The following is an 18734-nucleotide window of genomic DNA, read 5'->3' as shown; positions in this document are numbered from 1 at the left end:
TTCGTGCCATCTCTGCGCTGTCATGCCCATGAAGGGTGTCATCATGGTTGTTATTTTCCATATTGGCGCCTTCTGCTGCCATCTTCCTGGCCGCCATCTTAGCCACAATAACACTGTCAGTCAAATATGGGGTTCTAGACAAGTCCAATACATCAGTCACATTTGATTTTTCAGCAAGATCCACGACATCTTCATCCTTACTCTTCCTGGTCACACTTAAGAGATCAGCATCTCCTTTCTGCATGGTGTCTCCGCATTGCAAGGTAGTGGCATCCTGCCAACTACGCCAAGTGTGAGAGAGGGCCAGGGCCATAGTCATGGCTGAGGACACCGGTGCTTTAGTGCCCTGGCCTCCCATCACATGAAAATAGTGTCCATTACTCTGCATACATGTGGCTTCACTTTCTGCCTGTCAGAGTCCTCTCTGCTCTGCTGTAGGCTCCCTATAGACGGTTCTGCATAAATAGAGACACAGTCCATTTCAACTTTCAAATGAACAACTTTACTATTTCCTTTTCACATCCATATTCTTCACAGCATTTACAACAGGTTTCACATTGTACATTTTTTTCTCTTTCCCTGCGCTTCTCTTTCTGTCACACAGCACGTACCCAGGTTGGACCATCTCACATGGTTCCTCAGCGTCCTCCCTGTTCAGTTCTATTATGGTTAGACATTCATTCCCTAGTCTGTTTCACCCCAGACATGAGAGTTTCAGCCTCTGAAGTCAGTTGCCATATGGCGAGCGACCTGCCCACCTGTACTGTCCCTTGCTGGGACACAGCGTCCTCCTGGTCCAAACTCATTGCATCTGAGCGCTCCCTCAGCTATTTCTCCCTGAATCTGAGGGCATCAGCCCTTTCAATAAGTTGCCACATTATGGTGCCACCTATGTCTCCGTCCTGTCACTGCTTCTGTTTTAAGCTTCTTTTCCTGCTGCTGTTCTTGCCTATTACTGTTCAGGCCTGGTGCTGCGGATAGCTGGGCTTCTCCCTTAATCAATGTTGCAAGGTCACTGCTGTCATTCCGGGCACTTAAGCCCATGCAGGTGGTTTGGGCACCCTGGCCTGACTAACTACTTTGAGGAAGTTCTCCTTCTCTTAGCTGCAGCTGACCCCTCCTATATTTAACTGTTTTCTAACTATATTACATATACTATGACACCCCCAGCTAGTGGCTAATATTATATTTACTAAATATACACAATAGAAAATATGTACATTGCAGCATTAATAGTTAAATACAACATCACGTCCAAGATACAGTAAGACATCTAGGTAAATAACACGTACATACAATATTCACAATAAGACATACCGGGACGAGTGTGGGGAATATAGTACCACGTTTGTATCCCCTTTCATATGTCTGCATAAAATATTACTTTAGTTTAAGCCTAAAATCTTGTCTTAATTGGTCATCTGGACAAACCCTTCCACTAAATGCTGTGGCTCTGGCTTTTCTAACGAGTTCTTGACCAGCACCATAGTGCATAACGAAGGTTCCTCTAACTCTGTGAGGAAGTTATTGTTAGGCAGGAGCATCTGCAACTTTTCCTTTGTTTCTTCATTGGCTTGTGGCAGAGCTGGGTAGTATGTGAGGGGAGGTTATAAGCTCATGGCTTCCCTGCCCAACCCATCTAGTATCTTGTCCATTGAACATTGTAAGTGTCCCACCCAGCCCTTAAATATTGTGCTCTTGCTACTTGTTTTTTATAGACATGGGGGCTGATGAATCAAATCTTTTACAACAGAAGACTGAAGTAAAAGTGTTGAAAAGTCACAATGTTTTCATTAAAGGAAGTTGAGCAAAAAAGTGGCCACTATAAGTGTTTTTTTGCCAGTTTGACTCCACTCTGCCGAAATGGGCTAAGCTGGGGTGGGACAGGGGCTTATCCAATCCTGCTCATCAAACTAATAAGAAATGCCGGCACTTTGTACGCTAGAAATGCTGCTCCAGTCTTTAACTGGAGTAGCATTTTTGGTGAGGAATATGTCACATACTAGATGTGCTGAATTCATTAAGTGGTGAGTATCTCATAATGAATTTGATGCCTTTTGTTTTAGTATGATTGGCGTAGCTCAATTGTGCCCTATGCCAGTCTTGATGAATTGACCCCTCTATATTTGTACTCATATGCTTATGTTTTTTTTTTTAAGAGCTTTAAGGAAGCCTTGCCCGGTAGTTAAGGTCGATCTGATTGAACATAAGCGGTTGACTGACACATGCAAAGGGATTGTACAAACATTCTAATTAATGGGTTAAACATACCATTGTATTGCAAGGCTCCTAATTTTTTCAATTTTCTAAATAAAGCTGTGGCTGACCCCCGCTTTCCATAAAGAAATGTGTATCATACTATTAAAGAAGACCTTTCACCAAATTTTTCATCTTGAACGGGACATATGTTGTTTATTTCACCTCTCTGTTGCAGAGATTTTAGTGATCAAAGTATTTGGCCCAAAAATTTATATTTTTTCTTACCAAGGAAATTTCACCGGGAGTGTGTACTTTCCTCTTTCTGACACTAACAATTTGTAATCAGGCAGCAACTACAAACAGCAAACATGAAATATGAGACTAAATGCCACATACCCCTAATAGCATAAACTATATGGACAAAAGTAAAGGGACATACGACTGTCCGACTAGTTAACCACTTTAGTGAACACCATAAAAAAAAGTAAAAAAACAATGCTGTATCATCATACTGCCGAACAAAAAGTGGAATAAAACGCAATAAAAAAGACGGATATAAATAATCATGGTACCGTGGAAAACATCATCTTGTCCCGCAAAAAACAAGCCACCATATAGCTCCATCAGCAGAAAGATAGAAAAGTTATAGCTCTCAGAATAAAGCGATGCTAAAATAATTTTTTCTATAAAATAGTTTTTATTGTGTAAACGCACCAAAACATAACAAAATATATAAATGAGGTATCGTTGTAATCGTACTGACCTGAAGAATAAAACTGCCTTATCAATTTTTCCACACACGGTATGCCGTAACCCACCCCCCAAAAAAATCCTGAATTGCTGTTTTTTGTTCATTCTGCCTTCACAAAAATCAGAATAGAAAGCGATCAAAAAATGTCATGTCCCCGAAAATGATACCAATAAAAAAGTCAACTTGTCCAAGAAAAAGACAAGCCCTCATAGGACTCTGTGAGCCAATATATGGAAAAATTATAGCTTTCAAAATATGGTGATGCAAAAACTATTTTTTGCAATAAAAATTGTCTTTTAGTGTGTGACAGCAGCTAGACATAAGAACCCGAAATAAATCTGGCATCACTGTAATCACACCGACCCGAAGAATAAAGTCGCCTAGTCACTTATACTGCATGAGGAATGGCGTAAAAATAAATCAAAACAATTCTTACCTGCTGTTGATTTTTTCTTTCTTTTCATCCCTAAGACCACAGTAAGGCTTGGTGCACATTTATCCTGCGCTCTGCATTGAGCGTTTACACAGTGGTTTCTGTGTAAATCTCTGAAATATGTAATTCAGACAGAACCCTCAATGGAAGATTTCCTATAATGAGGCAGATGGGATGCCGTCTGACCTGTGATCCGGTGGTGTCTGTCTTTTTAGGATTGCATAAAAGTGCCGTTGTCCACAGTTTTGTTCACTTCTGAAAAGAAGGACACCACTAAACAGAGGCCAGACAGAGTCGAGAGTAACTCTGCTGCCTCATTATAGTGAATTGATACCTACGGGGTTTCTTTTGAATCACGTCACTCAGAGATTTAGATGGAAACCCCAAAGTAAGTGGTCAGTGTAGAGAGTCGGATAAATGTGATCACAAACGTTATTGTAAAATGTTCCCAATAAAAGCTTCAACTCAACCCACAAAAAAGCAAGACCTCACTTAGGTCTGTCATCTATTAATGGAAATATAGGGGGCGTCCACGTTACTGGTAGTACAAAGGCTCTGGAAAAGCAAAATGGCTCTTGCCAAAAGAAATTCAGCAAATTCTCTGCTCCCAAACCCAAAGGCCGCCCTCTGTTCTAAGCCCCGCAGTGTATCTAAAGCACATATAGCGCCCACATGTTTGGCATTTCTAAAGCGATGACAGCCCGCCTAATTTACAGGTGCATGTCTCCAGAAGCACAGGCTGGGCATAATGCACTGGTGACTGCAATGTACTGGTCACTACAGTGTACTAGTCACTACAACGGCAGGTTGCAATTTTCACTGGGCAATATTCATTGCTGCTTGTTTCTGGAAAATACTCATGGAGTCAAAATCTTTACCACACCTGTAGATAAATTCCCAAAGGGGTATAATTTCCAAAATGGGGTCACTTGAGGGCGGATTCTTCTCTTCTAGCAGGGGGCTCTGTTTATGGAGTCCGCAAACTGTTCTAGGAAAATCTGCAATCCAGGAGGCAAATAGCGCTCCATTCCTCCCAAGTTTGTCCTCATGGTTAAGTAGTACTGTACAGACACATATGGGATATTTTTACATTCATTAGGAATTGTGGGACTAATTATGGTGCCATTTTTACCCACTTCTTGTGTGAAAATGTAAAATCTGGGGCTAAAACTAAATTTTGGTGGTAAAAATATAGTTGATTTTCTTCACTGCTCAATGGTATAAAAACAAACCCATGATGTCAATATGATCACTGCACCCCTAGATGAATTCATTGAGAGATGTAGTTTGTAAAATGGAGTCACTTATGGGGGTTTCTGCTGTTTTGACACCTCATGGGCTCTCCCAGTGGGTCATAGAACCTGCAAACCATAAAAGTAAAATTTGGCGCCCCTTGTCTTCTGAGCTTTGCACTGTGCCTGAAAAATATTTCCTGATAACATGTAGGGTATTGGCGCACTCAGTAAAAATGGACATCAGTTTGTTGTAAAAATAAAATTACTATTAGCCCTTAAAAGATTAAAAACTTGGTGCTAAAGCAACATTTTTGTGAGGAAAATGCGATTTTATTTTCAGGACTCAACGTTATAAACTTTGGTGAAGCACCTAGGGGTTTAAGGAGCTCACCACACATCTAAATACATTCATTGAGGGGTCTCTAAATGGGATATGACGTCCGCTAATGATTTTACATTCAAAAAGTCAAATGATGCTGCTTCCTGTTGTGAACTCCGTTTTCAGGCTCCCTCTTGTGGTCACAGATGGTATTGTGTGACTTTGGTTTTTTGGCTCCCCCTGGTGGTTTGGTTTATTATCCTGTGGGTCTGCTGGATCAGCTGCCTCGTTATTCACCAGGGAGGCTCCTATTTAGCTCTGCTTCACTTCCACATGTTGCCGGCTGTCAATGTATTCAGTGCTATTCTGATTACTCCTGATTATCTCGTTTTCTGCCTCTTCAGGATAAGCTAAGTTCTGTTTGAATATTTTTTGCTCATCTGCCTGCAATATGATTTCTGTGTATGATGAGTCTAGTCCAGCTTGCTAATATGTGATTTCTTTTTGCTGGTAAGCTCTGGGGTACGGAGTTGCTTCCCCCGCACCGTTAGTTGGTGCGGGGGCTCGAGCAATCTCTGCGTGGATATTTTGAATAGGGTTTTTTTATTGACCGCACAGTTCCCTTCCTATTTTCTGCTATCTAGTAATAGCGGGCCTCATTTGCTAAATCTGATTTCATCTCTGCGTTTGTGCTTTCCCTTTAACTCACCGTTAATATTTGTGGGGGGCTATTCTATATCTTTGGGGTCATTCCACTGAGGCAAGAGAGGACTTTCTTTCCCTCCAGGAATAGTCAGTTTCTCAGGCCGTGAAGAGACGTCTAGGATTTTTAGGTAACGTTCCACGCCTGCATATAGTTGTTTGCGGATAGGATCAGGTTGCGGTCAATCTAGTTACCACTTCCCCAGAGCTAGTAGTCTGTTCAGTTACTTAGCTAGTCCGACCTGCGATCCTTGCCACTAGGATCATAACAGTACAGCCGGCCCGGTAAAGTGTTAATTGCATGGCAGAAGCAGGAGAAAAGAAGCTTGGAGATATTTTTTTTTTTTTGCTGCCGTGTGTCTAGCTGCTGTGTGTCTGGCTTCTCTCCTCCTCTTAATCTTGGTGTGGCTCTGAGTTCAGCTGCTGATATGGATATCCAGAGTTTAGCCTCCAGTGTAGATCATCTTCCTGCAAGGGTACAAAGTATTCAGGATTTTGTTGTGCACAGTCCTATGTCAGAGCCTAGAATACCTATTCCGGAGTTGTTTTCTGGAGATAGATCTAGGTTCCTGAATTTTAAGAACAATTGCAAGTTGTTTCTTTCTTTGAAACCTCGTTCCTCTGGGGATTCTGTTCAGCAAGTTAAGATTATTATTTCTTTCTTGCGTGACGATCCTCAAGATTGGGCTTTCGCATTGGCTCCAGGGGATCCTACATTGCTCAGTGTGGATGCGTTTTTTCTGGCCCTTGGATTGCTCTATGAGGAACCTAATCTTGAGAACCAGGCTGAAAAAGCGTTGTTGGCCCTCTCTCAGGGGCAAGATGATGCAGAGGTGTACTGCCAGAAATTTCGGAAATGGTCGGTGCTTACTCAATGGAATGAGTGTGCCCTGGCTGCAAATTTCAGAAAAGGTCTTTCTGAAGCCATTAAGAATGTCATGGTGGGGTTCCCTATGCCTGCAGGTCTGAATGAGTCAATGACTCTGGCCATTCAGATTGATCGGCGTTTGCGGGAGCGCAAACCTGCGCACCATTTGGCGGTGTCTTCTGAACAGACACCTGAGTCTATGCAATGTGATAGAATTCTGACCAGAAGTGAACGGCAAAATTATAGACGGCAAAATGGGTTGTGCTTTTACTGTGGTGACTCAGCTCATGTTATCTCAGCATGCTCTAAGCGCACAAAAAAGATTGATAAATCTGTCACCATCGGTACTTTACAGCCTAAGTTTATTTTGTCTGTTACCCTGATTTGTTCCCTGTCATCTTACCCGGTTATGGCTTTTGTGGATTCAGGTGCTGCCCTGAGTCTGATGGATTTGTCATTTGCCAGGCGCTGTGGTTTTGTTTTGGAGCCTTTAAAATTCCCTATTCCACTAAGGGGAATTGATGCTACACCATTGGCTACGAATAAACCTCAGTACTGGACACAAGTGACCATGTGCATGACTCCTGTTCATCAGGAGGTGATTCGCTTTCTTGTATTGCATAATTTGCATGATGTTGTCGTGTTGGGCCTGCCATGGTTGCAGACTCATAATCCAGTCCTGGATTGGAAAGCAATGTCTGTGTCAAGTTGGGGTTGTCAGGGAATTCATGGCGACGCTCCTGTGGTGTCAATTGCTTCATCCACTCCTTCTGAGGTCCCTGCGTTTTTGTCAGATTACCAGGATGTATTTGATGAGCCCAAACTCAGTTCTCTACCTCCTCATAGGGATTGTGATTGTGCTATAAATTTGATTCCTGGTAGTAAGTTTCCTAAGGGACGACTTTTCAACTTGTCAGTGCCGGAGCATGCTGCTATGCGGAGTTATATAAAGGAGTCTTTGGAGAAAGGACTTATTCGCCCCTCCTCCTCCCCTCTTGGTGCGGGGTTCTTTTTTGTGGCTAAGAAGGATGGTTCCTTGAGACCCTGTATTGATTATCGCCTTCTAAACAAAATCACGGTCAAATTTCAGTCTCCTTTGCCATTGTTATCTGAGCTGTTTGCTCGCATTAGGGGGTCTAGTTGGTTCACCAAGATAGATCTTCGTGGTGCGTATAACCTTGTGCGTATTAAGCAGGGTGATGAATGGAAAACTGCATTTAATACGCCCGAAGGCCATTTTGAGTACTTGGTGATGCCTTTTGGACTTTCTAACGCTCCTTCTGTCTTTCAGTCCTTTATGCACGACATCTTCCGCGAATATCTGGATAAATTTATGATTGTGTATCTGGATGATATTCTGGTTTTTTCGGATGATTGGGAGTCCCATGTTAAGCAGGTCAGGATGGTGTTTCAGGTCCTGCGTGCCAATGCTTTATTTGTGAAGGGCTCAAAATGTCTTTTTGGAGTCCAGAAGGTCTCTTTTTTTGGGTTTCATTTTTTCTCCTTCTGCTATTGAGATGGACCCAGTCAAGGTTCAGGCTATTCATGACTGGACTCAGCCTACATCTGTTAAGAGTCTTCAGAAGTTCTTGGGTTTTGCTAATTTTTACCGTCGCTTCATCGCTAATTTTTCTGGTGTTGTTAAGCCATTGACGGATTTGACCAAGAAGGGTTCTGATGTTACTAATTGGTCTCCTGCGGCTGTGGAGGCCTTTCGGGAGCTGAAGCGCCGGTTTTCTTCGGCTCCGGTCTTATGTCAGCCAGACGTCTCCCTTCCTTTCCAGGTCGAGGTTGATGCTTCTGAGATTGGAGCGGGGGCTGTTTTGTCGCAGAGAAGCTCTGATGACTCTGTGATGAAGCCATGTGCTTTCTTTTCAAGAAAGTTTTCGCCTGCCGAGCGGAATTATGATGTTGGTAATCGGGAGTTGTTGGCTATGAAGTGGTTATTTGAGGAGTGGCGACATTGGCTCGAGGGAGCTAAGCATCGTGTGGTGGTCTTGACTGATCACAAGAATTTGATTTATCTCGAGTCGGCCAAGCAGCTGAATCCTAGACAGGCTCGTTGGTCGTTGTTTTTCTCTCGTTTTGATTTCGTGGTCTCATACCTGCCTGGTTCGAAGAATGTGAAGGCTGATGCTCTTTCTAGGAGTTTTGTGCCTGACTCTCCTGGTGATTCAGAGCCAGCTGGTATCCTCAGAGAAGGGGTGATTTTGTCTGCCATCTCCCCAGATTTGCGACGAGTGCTGCAGGAGTTTCAGGCGGATAGACCTGACCGTTGTCCACCGGAGAGACTGTTTGTCCCGGATAGATGGACCAGCAGAGTTATTTCCGAGGTTCATTCTTCGGTGTTGGCAGGCCATCCTGGGATTTTTGGTACCAGAGATTTGGTGGCTAGGTCCTTCTGGTGGCCTTCCTTGTCGCGGGATGTGCGTTCCTTTGTGCAGTCTTGTGGAATTTGTGTTCGGGCTAAGCCTTGCTGTTCTCATGCCAGTGGCTTGTTGTTGCCTTTGCCTGTCCCGAAGAGGCCTTGGACGCACATTTCCATGGATTTTATTTCAGATCTCCCTGTCTCTCAGAGAATGTCGGTCATTTGGGTGGTGTGTGATCGTTTTTCTAAAATGGTCCATTTGGTGCCCTTGCCTAAGTTGCCTTCCTCCTCCGAGTTGGTTCCTCTGTTTTTTCAAAATGTGGTTCATTTGCACGGGATCCCTGAAAATATTGTTTCCGACAGAGGATCCCAGTTTGTGTCTAGATTTTGGCGGACCTTTTGTGCTAAGATGGGCATTAATTTGTCTTTTTCGTCGGCCTTCCATCCTCAGACGAATGGCCAAACCGAGCGCACTAATCAGACTTTGGAAACCTATTTAAGATGTTTTGTTTCTGCTGATCAGGACGACTGGGTGACTTTTTTGCCATTGGCCGAGTTTGCCCTTAATAATCGGGCTAGTTCTGCTACTTTGGTTTCGCCTTTTTTTTGTAATTCAGGGTTTCATCCTCGTTTTTCCTCGGGTCAGGTGGAGCCTTCTGACTGTCCTGGAGTGGATGTTGTGGTGGATAGGTTGCATAAGATTTGGAATCATGTGGTGGACAATTTGAAGCTGTCACAAGAGAAGGCTCAGCACTTTGCCAACCGCCGTCGCTGTGTGGGTCCCCGACTTCGCGTTGGGGATTTGGTGTGGTTGTCTTATCGCTTTGTTCCTATGAAGGTCTCCTCTCCTAAGTTTAAGCCTCGGTTTATCGGTCCTTATAAGATTTTGGAAGTCCTTAACCCTGTGTCATTTCGTTTGGACCTCCCGGCATCGTTTGCTATTCATAATGTGTTCCATCGGTCGTTGTTGCGGAGGTATGTGGTGCCTGTGGTTCCTTCGGTTGAGCCTCCTGCCCCTGTGCTGGTTGAGGGAGAATTGGAATACGTGGTGGAGAAGATCTTGGATTCTCGTATTTCTAGACGGAGGCTTCAGTATTTGGTTAAGTGGAAGGGCTATGGTCAGGAGGATAATTCCTGGGTTGTCGCCTCTGATGTTCATGCGGCCGATTTGGTTCGTGCCTTCCATGTGGCTCACCCTGATCACCCTGGGGGTTTTGATGAGGGTTCGGTGACCCCTCCTCAAGGGGGGGGTACTGTTGTGAACTCCGTTTTCAGGCTCCCTCTTGTGGTCACAGATGGTATTGTGTGACTTTGGTTTTTTGGCTCCCCCTGGTGGTTTGGTTTATTATCCTGCGGGTCTGGCTGGATCAGCTGCCTCGTTATTCACCAGGGAGGCTCCTATTTAGCTCTGCTTCACTTCCACTTGTTGCCGGCTGTCAATGTATTCAGTGCTATTCTGATTACTCCTGATTATCTCGTTTTCTGCCTCTTCAGGATAAGCTAAGTTCTGTTTGAATATTTTTTGCTCATCTGCCTGCAATATGATTTCTGTGTATGATGAGTCTAGTCCAGCTTGCTAATATGTGATTTCTTTTTGCTGGTAAGCTCTGGGGTACGGAGTTGCTTCCCCCGCACCGTTAGTTGGTGCGGGGGCTCGAGCAATCTCTGCGTGGATATTTTGAATAGGGTTTTTTTATTGACCGCACAGTTCCCTTCCTATTTTCTGCTATCTAGTATTAGCGGGCCTCATTAGCTAAATCTGATTTCATCTCTGCGTTTGTGCTTTCCCCTTAACTCACCGTTAATATTTGTGGGGGGCTATTCTATATCTTTGGGGTCATTCCACTGAGGCAAGAGAGGACTTTCTTTCCCTCCAGGAATAGTCAGTTTCTCAGGCCGTGAAGAGACGTCTAGGATTTTTAGGTAACGTTCCACGGCTGCCTATAGTTGTTTGCGGATAGGATCAGGTTGCGGTCAATCTAGTTACCACTTCCCCAGAGCTAGTAGTCTGTTCAGTTACTTAGCTAGTCCGACCTGCGATCCTTGCCACTAGGATCATAACAGCTTCCCTTCTGAACCATGCTGTGCGCCCAAACGGTAGTTCTCTCCCTCATATTGGTTATCAGCATACTCAGAAGAAATTGCACTTCAAATTGTATGGTGCAATTTTTCCTGTTACCCTTATGAAAATACAAACTTTGGGGCTAAAATAACATTTTTGTGGGGAAAATGTGTTCTTATTATTTTCATGGCGCAACGTTATAATCTTCTGTGGAGTACCTGGGGGTTCAAGGTGCTAACCACACATCTAAATATTCTTTAAAGGGTCTAGTTTTCAAAATTGAGTCATTCGTGGGGTTTCCACTGTTTAGGCACATCAGTGGTTCTCCAAATGGGACATGATGTCCCCTAATAATTCCAGGAAATTTTACATTCAATAAGTAAAATGATGCTCCTTCCCTTCCGAGCCCTGCTGTGCATCCAAACAGTAGTTTTCTCTCTGATATTGGGTATCAGTGTACTAAGGAGAATTAGCAAAACATATTGTATGGTGTAATTTCTCCTGTTACCCTTATGAAAATGCAATATTTTGGGCTAAAAACAACATATTTGTGGGAAAAATTTGATTTTTTTTTTAAAACAGCTCAACATTTTAAACTTTTGTGAAGCATGTCAGGGTTCAATATGCTCAATACATATCTAGATCAGTTCCCTGAGGGGGTCTAATTTCCAGAATGGTGTCATTTGTGGGGAGTTTCCACTGTTTAGGCACATCAGTGGCTCTCCAAACGCGACATGGTGTCTGCCAATTATTCCAGCAAATTTTGCATTCAAAAAGTCAAATGGCGCTCCTTCTGTTACGAGTTCTGCCGTGCGCCCAAACAGTGGTTTTCTCCTTCATATGGGGTATAGGCATGCTCAGTAGAAATTACACAACAAATTTTGGGGTCCATTTTTTCCTGTTTCCTGTTGTCAAAATAAACAAATTTGGATCTGAAGTACATTTTTTGTGAAAAAAAGTTAGATGTTCATTTTTTTCCACGTTCCAAAAATTCTTTTGAAGCACCTGAAGGATTAATACATTTCATGAATGTGGTTTTGAGCACCTTGTGGGGTGCAGTTTTTAGAATGGTGTCACTTTTGGGTATCTTCTATCATATAAACCCCTCAAAGTTACTTCAAATGTGATGCGGTCCCTAAAAAAAATGGTTTTGTAAATTTTGTTGGAAAAATGAAAATCGCTAGTCAACTTTTAACCCTAACTTCCTAGCAAAAAAAAATTTGGCTCCAAAATTGTGCTGATGTAAAGTAGACATGTGGGAAATGTTACTTATTAACTATTTTGTGTGACATATCTCTGTGATTTAAGGGCATTAAAATTCAAACTTGGAAAATTGCAACATTTTCAATATTTTCGACAAATTTCCATTTTTTTTTTTACAAATAAACGTAAGCCATACGAAGAAATTTTACCACTATCATGAAGTACAATATGTCACCAGGATCCGTTGAAGAGTTCCAGAGTTATCACCTCTTAAAGGGACAGTGGTCAGAATTGTAAATATTGACCCGTCATTAATGTGCAAAACACCTTCGGGGATAAAGGGGTTAATATCAAATCAGTTCCTCAAATTTCTTCCCTTTTTAATATTTCACTTTGAGTTGTATTATTAAAAAAGTGGATGCAACTTTGCCATGAATTGGAAGACAATGCAAAATTACACAGTGGGGTCTTTACATTCAGCGCTATGAGTTTTAAGTTCTGACTCTAATATTATGATTTTTTATGCTGTTTCCATAGGTTTCAATTACGTCTGTAAACAAGACTTACATGGATGACTTCATCCTGCTAGGATTTTCCATGGGCAAAGCTTCCTGTTCACTTTTACTTGGCCTGACCTACATCTTGGTTCTTCTAGGGAATCTCTCTGTGTTTAGTATTATCCAAGTATCCAGCCAACTCCAAACTCCCATGTACTTTTTCTTGAGATGTCTATCCATCTTAGATGTTTGTTACTCTACGGTAACTCTCCCCGCTATGCTGGTGAATGCTATGACAGGGAACAGAGGAATATCATTTCATAAATGTTTTTTACAGCTCTATTTCTTTGTTTATGCTGGAGGGACGGAGAGTCTTCTTCTCACTGTCATGGCCTATGACCGATATGTGGCCATATGCAACCCTTTACGTTACTCCATTATTATGAATCGGCTGTTCTGCTTTTATGTTGTGGCTGGGTGTTGCCTCATTGGGTGCTTGAACGCTATGTCTCACACCTTGATGACTTTGAAACTAAGGTTTTGTGATAAACGCCACATTAACAATTTCTTCTGTGATGTCCTTCCAATGTTGGAAGCTGCCTGTAGTGATACCAAGACCATTCAAATGTTACTGCATATAGACACTGCCTTGCTAGGTGCCTCAACATTTCTAGTTGTGATGAACTCCTACATCCACATAATTTCCACCATACTGAAAATTCACTCTTCCAAGGGGAGGCAGAAGGTATTTTCTACATGTTCCTCCCACCTCATTGTTGTCACAGTTTTCTACATAACGGGTGTTTTTAGCTACAATGGTCCTAAGTCTGCAGATTCATTTTATGTTGTTCAAGCCTCATCTATTGTGTATAGTGTCCTTCCTCCATTGGTGAATCCCATCATATATTGCTTGAGAAATAATGACGTGAAGAGAGCAATGAAACAAAAAATAACAAAAATATTAGAAAAATCAATTTTTTCTTGAAACAATAAATGGAACACAGCTATTATTGGACAACCTAGGGCGAAACACATTTCTCTTAAGCTACCACCTGGCTAGTATTTTTTATTACTATTTGTTACTATTTTTTCTAATATAATGAATTGTATTTATTTTTGTTGCTATACAAATAAAACAAATGTTTAAATAATGCTGTTTTCGCGATGGCCACTAGAACACACAATAGGCTGTTGGGTGCAGTTGGAGCTTACTTGTCAGCTTTGCTGTGCAGACTGGGACAGATTAAGCAGGTCATCTCATTATCTTTCGCAGATGATTTCATGATAGCTCTATTTTACTGCTGGAGGTCAAGATAGGACAGGATAATAAAGGTCTTTTGGGAAGCTGTAGTCTGTTACTTTCCTTGACTTCCCTGTCCTTTAGCAGTGACTGGCTGACAAGCTGCTGGGTTTGTCCTGTATAGAAAGCCGTGAAAGTGGTTCAGGGACACGAGAACATCTCATCTGTACTTTCTGCCAATGATAACACTTCAAATCTTTTTCACATTTTTTCAGATGGATTTGTCAAATTAAATATTATTTAAAGCATAAATTTATGAAATTTTGTCAGATAAAACAAACACAATTACGGTAATTTAAGTATAAGTCTTGAATATCCCTGCAGATCTCTTTAATCTTATGTCCCCAGACTGCTCCTTGATATTAATATACGGCTCACTAAGTGCTTTGAGTCTTATGAAACACAATTCCCATTAGAGCCTCATCAAGATGCTTCCTAAGGATTCAGATATTATACCATAACCTATTTCTCATATTACAAATTATAAATTGTACTTGATCTGATCACATTTCATATAATTTACAGAATTGTGTCATTGAAAACGAGTAATGATCCGTAAATATCCAGCTACAGCTCTACTTGGGTCATTTCCATCCTCACCAGTCTAATGATTGGAAGTAGGACAGATAACCATCTTTAATACAGGGCCGAGATAAAGGCTCGGGCAACTAGAGCACTATTGTTTTCATTCTTTTCTACCACCAACACTCTGTACCTGAGTTGCTAAATGCTGTTGGTGGCGGTCATTAGTGCTGTGGTCTAGGAATGTTATTTATCACACGGTTTTTACCATATGACAAATGTCTCCTGTAGCAAGAAGCTGCTGATTGAAGAATGTTGGGTGGCAAGGTTATAAGGCAATGAACCTTACGACAGACACTATGTGAGGGTAGAATTTATTAGCATATTCAACAGCGCTTTACAGACATCATCATTGTTCCCATTGGTATTCCCAATCTAAATTCCCTATCAGTATGTCTTTGGAGTGTGGGAGAAAACCCACACAAGCATGAACTTCTTGCAGATGTTGTCCTTGGTGGTGTTTGTGCTCAGGACCCTAGCACTTTAAAGTGAAAGTGCTGCCTAAGATAACTAGTCAGTCTTGCACATGGGAGATTAATGGGGCATATATGGCATATATTATACAGTATACTGTAAAATGACAGGAGGTGGTAAAGAAAAGAGCAGAAGCAGGCAATTAAAGGAATGATTGCTAATTACACAGAAATTATGCTGATCTTCGAGTACCACGGATGTATTTTGGAAAGCTATGTAGTCATTATTATTGGGTATCTTTATCACACTCTTACTAATACATTATAGAGACCAGCAACTTGTGCATTGTCATTGGTGTGCTCTCACTAATGGCCATTTAACTGCACCTTATTTATGTTATTTTCTCAAAATATATATATATGCCTGACAGAGACAGAAGAGGTGAGTAGTGTTTATTTTTTTATATTATAACATTTGCTGTTTTTTTTTTTAGCTGCTTTAAATGTGAATTCAATCGTAACTTACAATACGTGGGAAGAACCATGCAATCCATAAGGTGACAAATTAATATGCATAAATACAATATAAAAAAAAAGGAATTCTGACCCACAGTTTATCCAAACATTTTTATTAGAACATAAAAAAAAGACGTTACAAATCTATGGCTTACAATATTAGAACAGGTATCAGATTATATTTGAAATCGGTTCCAAAGATTAATTAATCGAGAATCCTATTGGATTTTTAAATTGGTGACACTGGTTCCAGAGGGGTTAAATGAAATAATTGAAAACACATGTTAGAATAACAGAGTCAGGTATTCTATTATTCTTATCTTAATTAATTCAAGTTCTTTTATCCAATACCCATTTTTTTATTATTACTTTTTATTTATGGGTTTTATGCAGTCATTGTGTTGAGGTACATTGTATATGTCACCTCCACTTCCTTATTTAAGGATGAAGGGTGTGTCTTCTGTTATAATGAATCTGAAGAAGGAGTCAACCAGATTCTGAAACGTGTTCTTCTAATAAAGACTCGTTTAGTGCACATCCAAGCAGTGACTTCTTGGCAACACCTGGGACTTACTGCTCCTGTTTCTCCTTCAGTCTCTACATATAAATATGAGATTGAAAGAGGTGACTTTGGGTGGGATTTATCTTTAACATATTTGATCGTTGTTCATTTATAAAGACTGTTGGTGGGAACTAATGTATTTTTAAGCATGATGCCCTCACGACTGAGTCCTTCCTGATTTTTCTTCATTTTTAAAGATTTTTGCTGGGAAGTAGTGTTTTTTAAGCATGGTGCATTCACTTAGTAGTGAGTCCCTCTTCCTTGCCAGTGACATAAGTTATTATAGTTGACATCCCTGCACCGTAATATTGTGATATCTAGAAACAATCACCAAGATGTAGACTGTTCACCTTAATGGTCTATCACAGTGTTTCTCAACTCCAGTCCTCAAGACCCAACAACAGGTCACGTTTTCAGGATTTTCTTAGTATTGCACATGTGATAATTTAATCACTTGCTCAAGCATTAATTCCATCGCCTATGCAATACTAAGGAAATCCTGAAAACATGACCTGTTGTGGGGTCTTGAGGACTGGAGTTGAGAAACACTGGTCTATCAGATTAACACTGTGATCTTGTTTCCATAGACTTTTTAATGGCATCTGAAAACAATACATCTATGGATGACTTTATTTTACTGGGGTTCTCCAAGGGACCAATGACCTGTTCATTTTTAATTTCAATGGCTTACATCATGGTTCTTATAGTTAACTTGTCTGTGTTTAGTGTTATCCAGGTAGACAGCCAACTCCAAACTCCAATGTATTTTTTCTTATGTTGCTTGTCCATCGTAGATGTGTGTTACTCTACGGTCACCCTCCCAGCTATGCTCATAAATGCTGTAACCGGAAATAGGAGAATATCCTTTAGTGGATGCTTTATCCAGCTTTATTTCTTTATCTGTGTTGGAGGAACTGAATGTCTTCTTCTGGCCGCAATGGCTTATGACCGATATGTAGCCATATGTAACCCCCTCCACTATATCCTAATTATGAACCAAAGGTCCTGTTCTTACATCGTGGCAGGATGTGGCCTTCTTGGTTTGATAAACTCCATGCTTCACACCTTTAAGACTTTGAACCTAACATTTTGTGGACCTCGTCATATCAACAATTTTCTCTGTGATGTTCTTCCAATGTTGGAAGCTGCTTGTAGTGACATATACAGTAGTCAGATATTCATACGAGTAGACACAGTGGTGATTGGAGTAACCACATTTTTAGTTGTAATGAACTCCTATGTCCACATAATTTCCACCATATTGAAAATCCACTCATCAGAGGGAAGACAGAAGGTCTTCTCCACATGTTCCTCCCACCTCATGGTCATCACAGTTTTTTACATAACAGGTATTTTCAGTTACAATGGCCCAAAGTCTGGAGAATCTTTTACAGCCGTCCGAGTGTCATCTATTGTCAACAGCGTGCTGCCTCCATTGCTGAATCCAGTTATATATTGTTTGAGAAATAAAGAAGTGAAGAGAGCTTTAAAAAAAGCAATTACTAGTATTTAAAAATGGAAAGGAAGAAAGACATAAGTCAAGGCTTAAGACATAAGAAGTTCATATGTTGCATGTGATCCTTATACCCCCCAACCATGAGTAAAGAGACCTCCTTGAGTCATCGTTTTCTGTTTACATTTTTAAACATTTTATTCAGCCATAGGAAGTGGTCAACTTCTAGGTAATTCCTATAGGGGAATCCCCCAGCTGCCACGTGCCATTTATAGTGCCGGTGTCTTCTTTTACTGCAAAAAAAGGCCTTTTCCCCCATCTCCACCAGGTGATGTGACATGGTATGAAAATTTGTATTATATCAATATAACAGAAGCTAATGTTAGAGAAGACATGACATCAGCAGATGGCCACATGATTAGAAGAGATAAAAAGTTTAAAGCTTGCCTCTCTTAGGCTGTCACCCTCACTGGCACAAGCTGCTTTACTCGTTTTGACGCAACGCTAACATGACTTATAGGACACAGCGGAGTTTGTATGGTGGCAGACTCACCCTACTGCAGGGCGAAGACCCTAGCTCAATCTCACTACAGTGCCGGACCCTGATGAGTGTTTTGGTGTACATCTATTCTACCCCCTGATATAGGCTTGTGATGAACCATGCATCTGGGTCCGGCAATAATCCAGGAGGAGAACACAGATGCTGTTTGATATGTAAATGTGTGTTCCTTGCTATTTTTACCACTTTCTTAAGTTATAGATCTTTCTCATGCCCACATAATAGATTTCTTGTTTCACCATGGCCATTGTCTGTTTGTTACTATTTGAAATACATTGTACATCATTTATGGCCAACAAACATTTAGATAACTATTTTTTATTCTACTTTTTGTAAGATTTTTTTTTCATTTTGGTAGTTTAACTACTTTCTGAGTAATTTTCCATTTTTGAACTTTTGCTGTTTCTTTTCCTTTTTTCCAGAGCCGTAACTTTGGTTTGTTTCTGCAGGACAAGTTGTAGTCTTGAATGACAGCATTAATTTTGCCACTCAGTATACTGAAAAACAGTGAAGAATATTCTAATAGCGGGGAAAAGTAGCAAAAAAAGAAATTCTGCAGTTGTTTTTTTGGGCTTTGTTTTTACAACGCTTACTGTGCGGAAAAAACGACCTTACAGTTTGATTCGCTAGGTCAATACAATTACAGTGATATCAAACTTGTATAGTTTTTTTTTGTTTAGGTGGTGAAAAAAAACTCAGAAATTTGTAAAAA

General features: G+C 41.0%; 2 protein-coding genes across 2 annotated transcripts; both read left to right on the top strand.

Moving 5' to 3' along the window:
- The first annotated feature begins 1720 nt into the window (after positions 1 to 1720).
- LOC143767863 (olfactory receptor OR9H1-like) lies at positions 1721 to 13622 on the top strand. The gene is made up of 2 exons (XM_077256386.1): positions 1721 to 1762; positions 12678 to 13622. The coding sequence occupies exons 1-2, from the start codon at positions 1721 to 1723 to the stop codon at positions 13620 to 13622; spliced, it is 987 nt and encodes a 328-aa protein (XP_077112501.1).
- Positions 13623 to 16605: 2983 nt separating this feature from the next.
- LOC143767862 (olfactory receptor 5A2-like) lies at positions 16606 to 17523 on the top strand. The gene has a single exon (XM_077256385.1). The coding sequence runs from the start codon at positions 16606 to 16608 to the stop codon at positions 17521 to 17523; it is 918 nt and encodes a 305-aa protein (XP_077112500.1).
- The last annotated feature ends 1211 nt before the right edge of the window (positions 17524 to 18734 follow it).

Source organism: Ranitomeya variabilis, chromosome 4 (genome assembly GCF_051348905.1).
Source record: "Ranitomeya variabilis isolate aRanVar5 chromosome 4, aRanVar5.hap1, whole genome shotgun sequence".
NCBI lineage: Eukaryota > Metazoa > Chordata > Amphibia > Anura > Dendrobatidae > Ranitomeya > Ranitomeya variabilis.
This window is presented reverse-complemented; position numbering and strand designations above follow the sequence as displayed.

What these genes read in the sequence shown, in the direction of transcription:
- LOC143767863 (XM_077256386.1), top strand. Translation starts at nt 1,721, where the DNA reads ATGGGGGCTGATGAATCAAATCTTTTACAACAGAAGACTGAA. An exon ending in TTTTACAACAGAAGACTGAA is followed by an intron (nt 1,763 to 12,677) that starts GTAAAAGTGTTG and finishes CTGTTTCCATAG; the next exon opens with GTTTCAATTACGTCTGTAAA.
- LOC143767862 (XM_077256385.1), top strand. Translation starts at nt 16,606, where the DNA reads ATGGCATCTGAAAACAATACATCTATGGATGACTTTATTTTACTGGGG.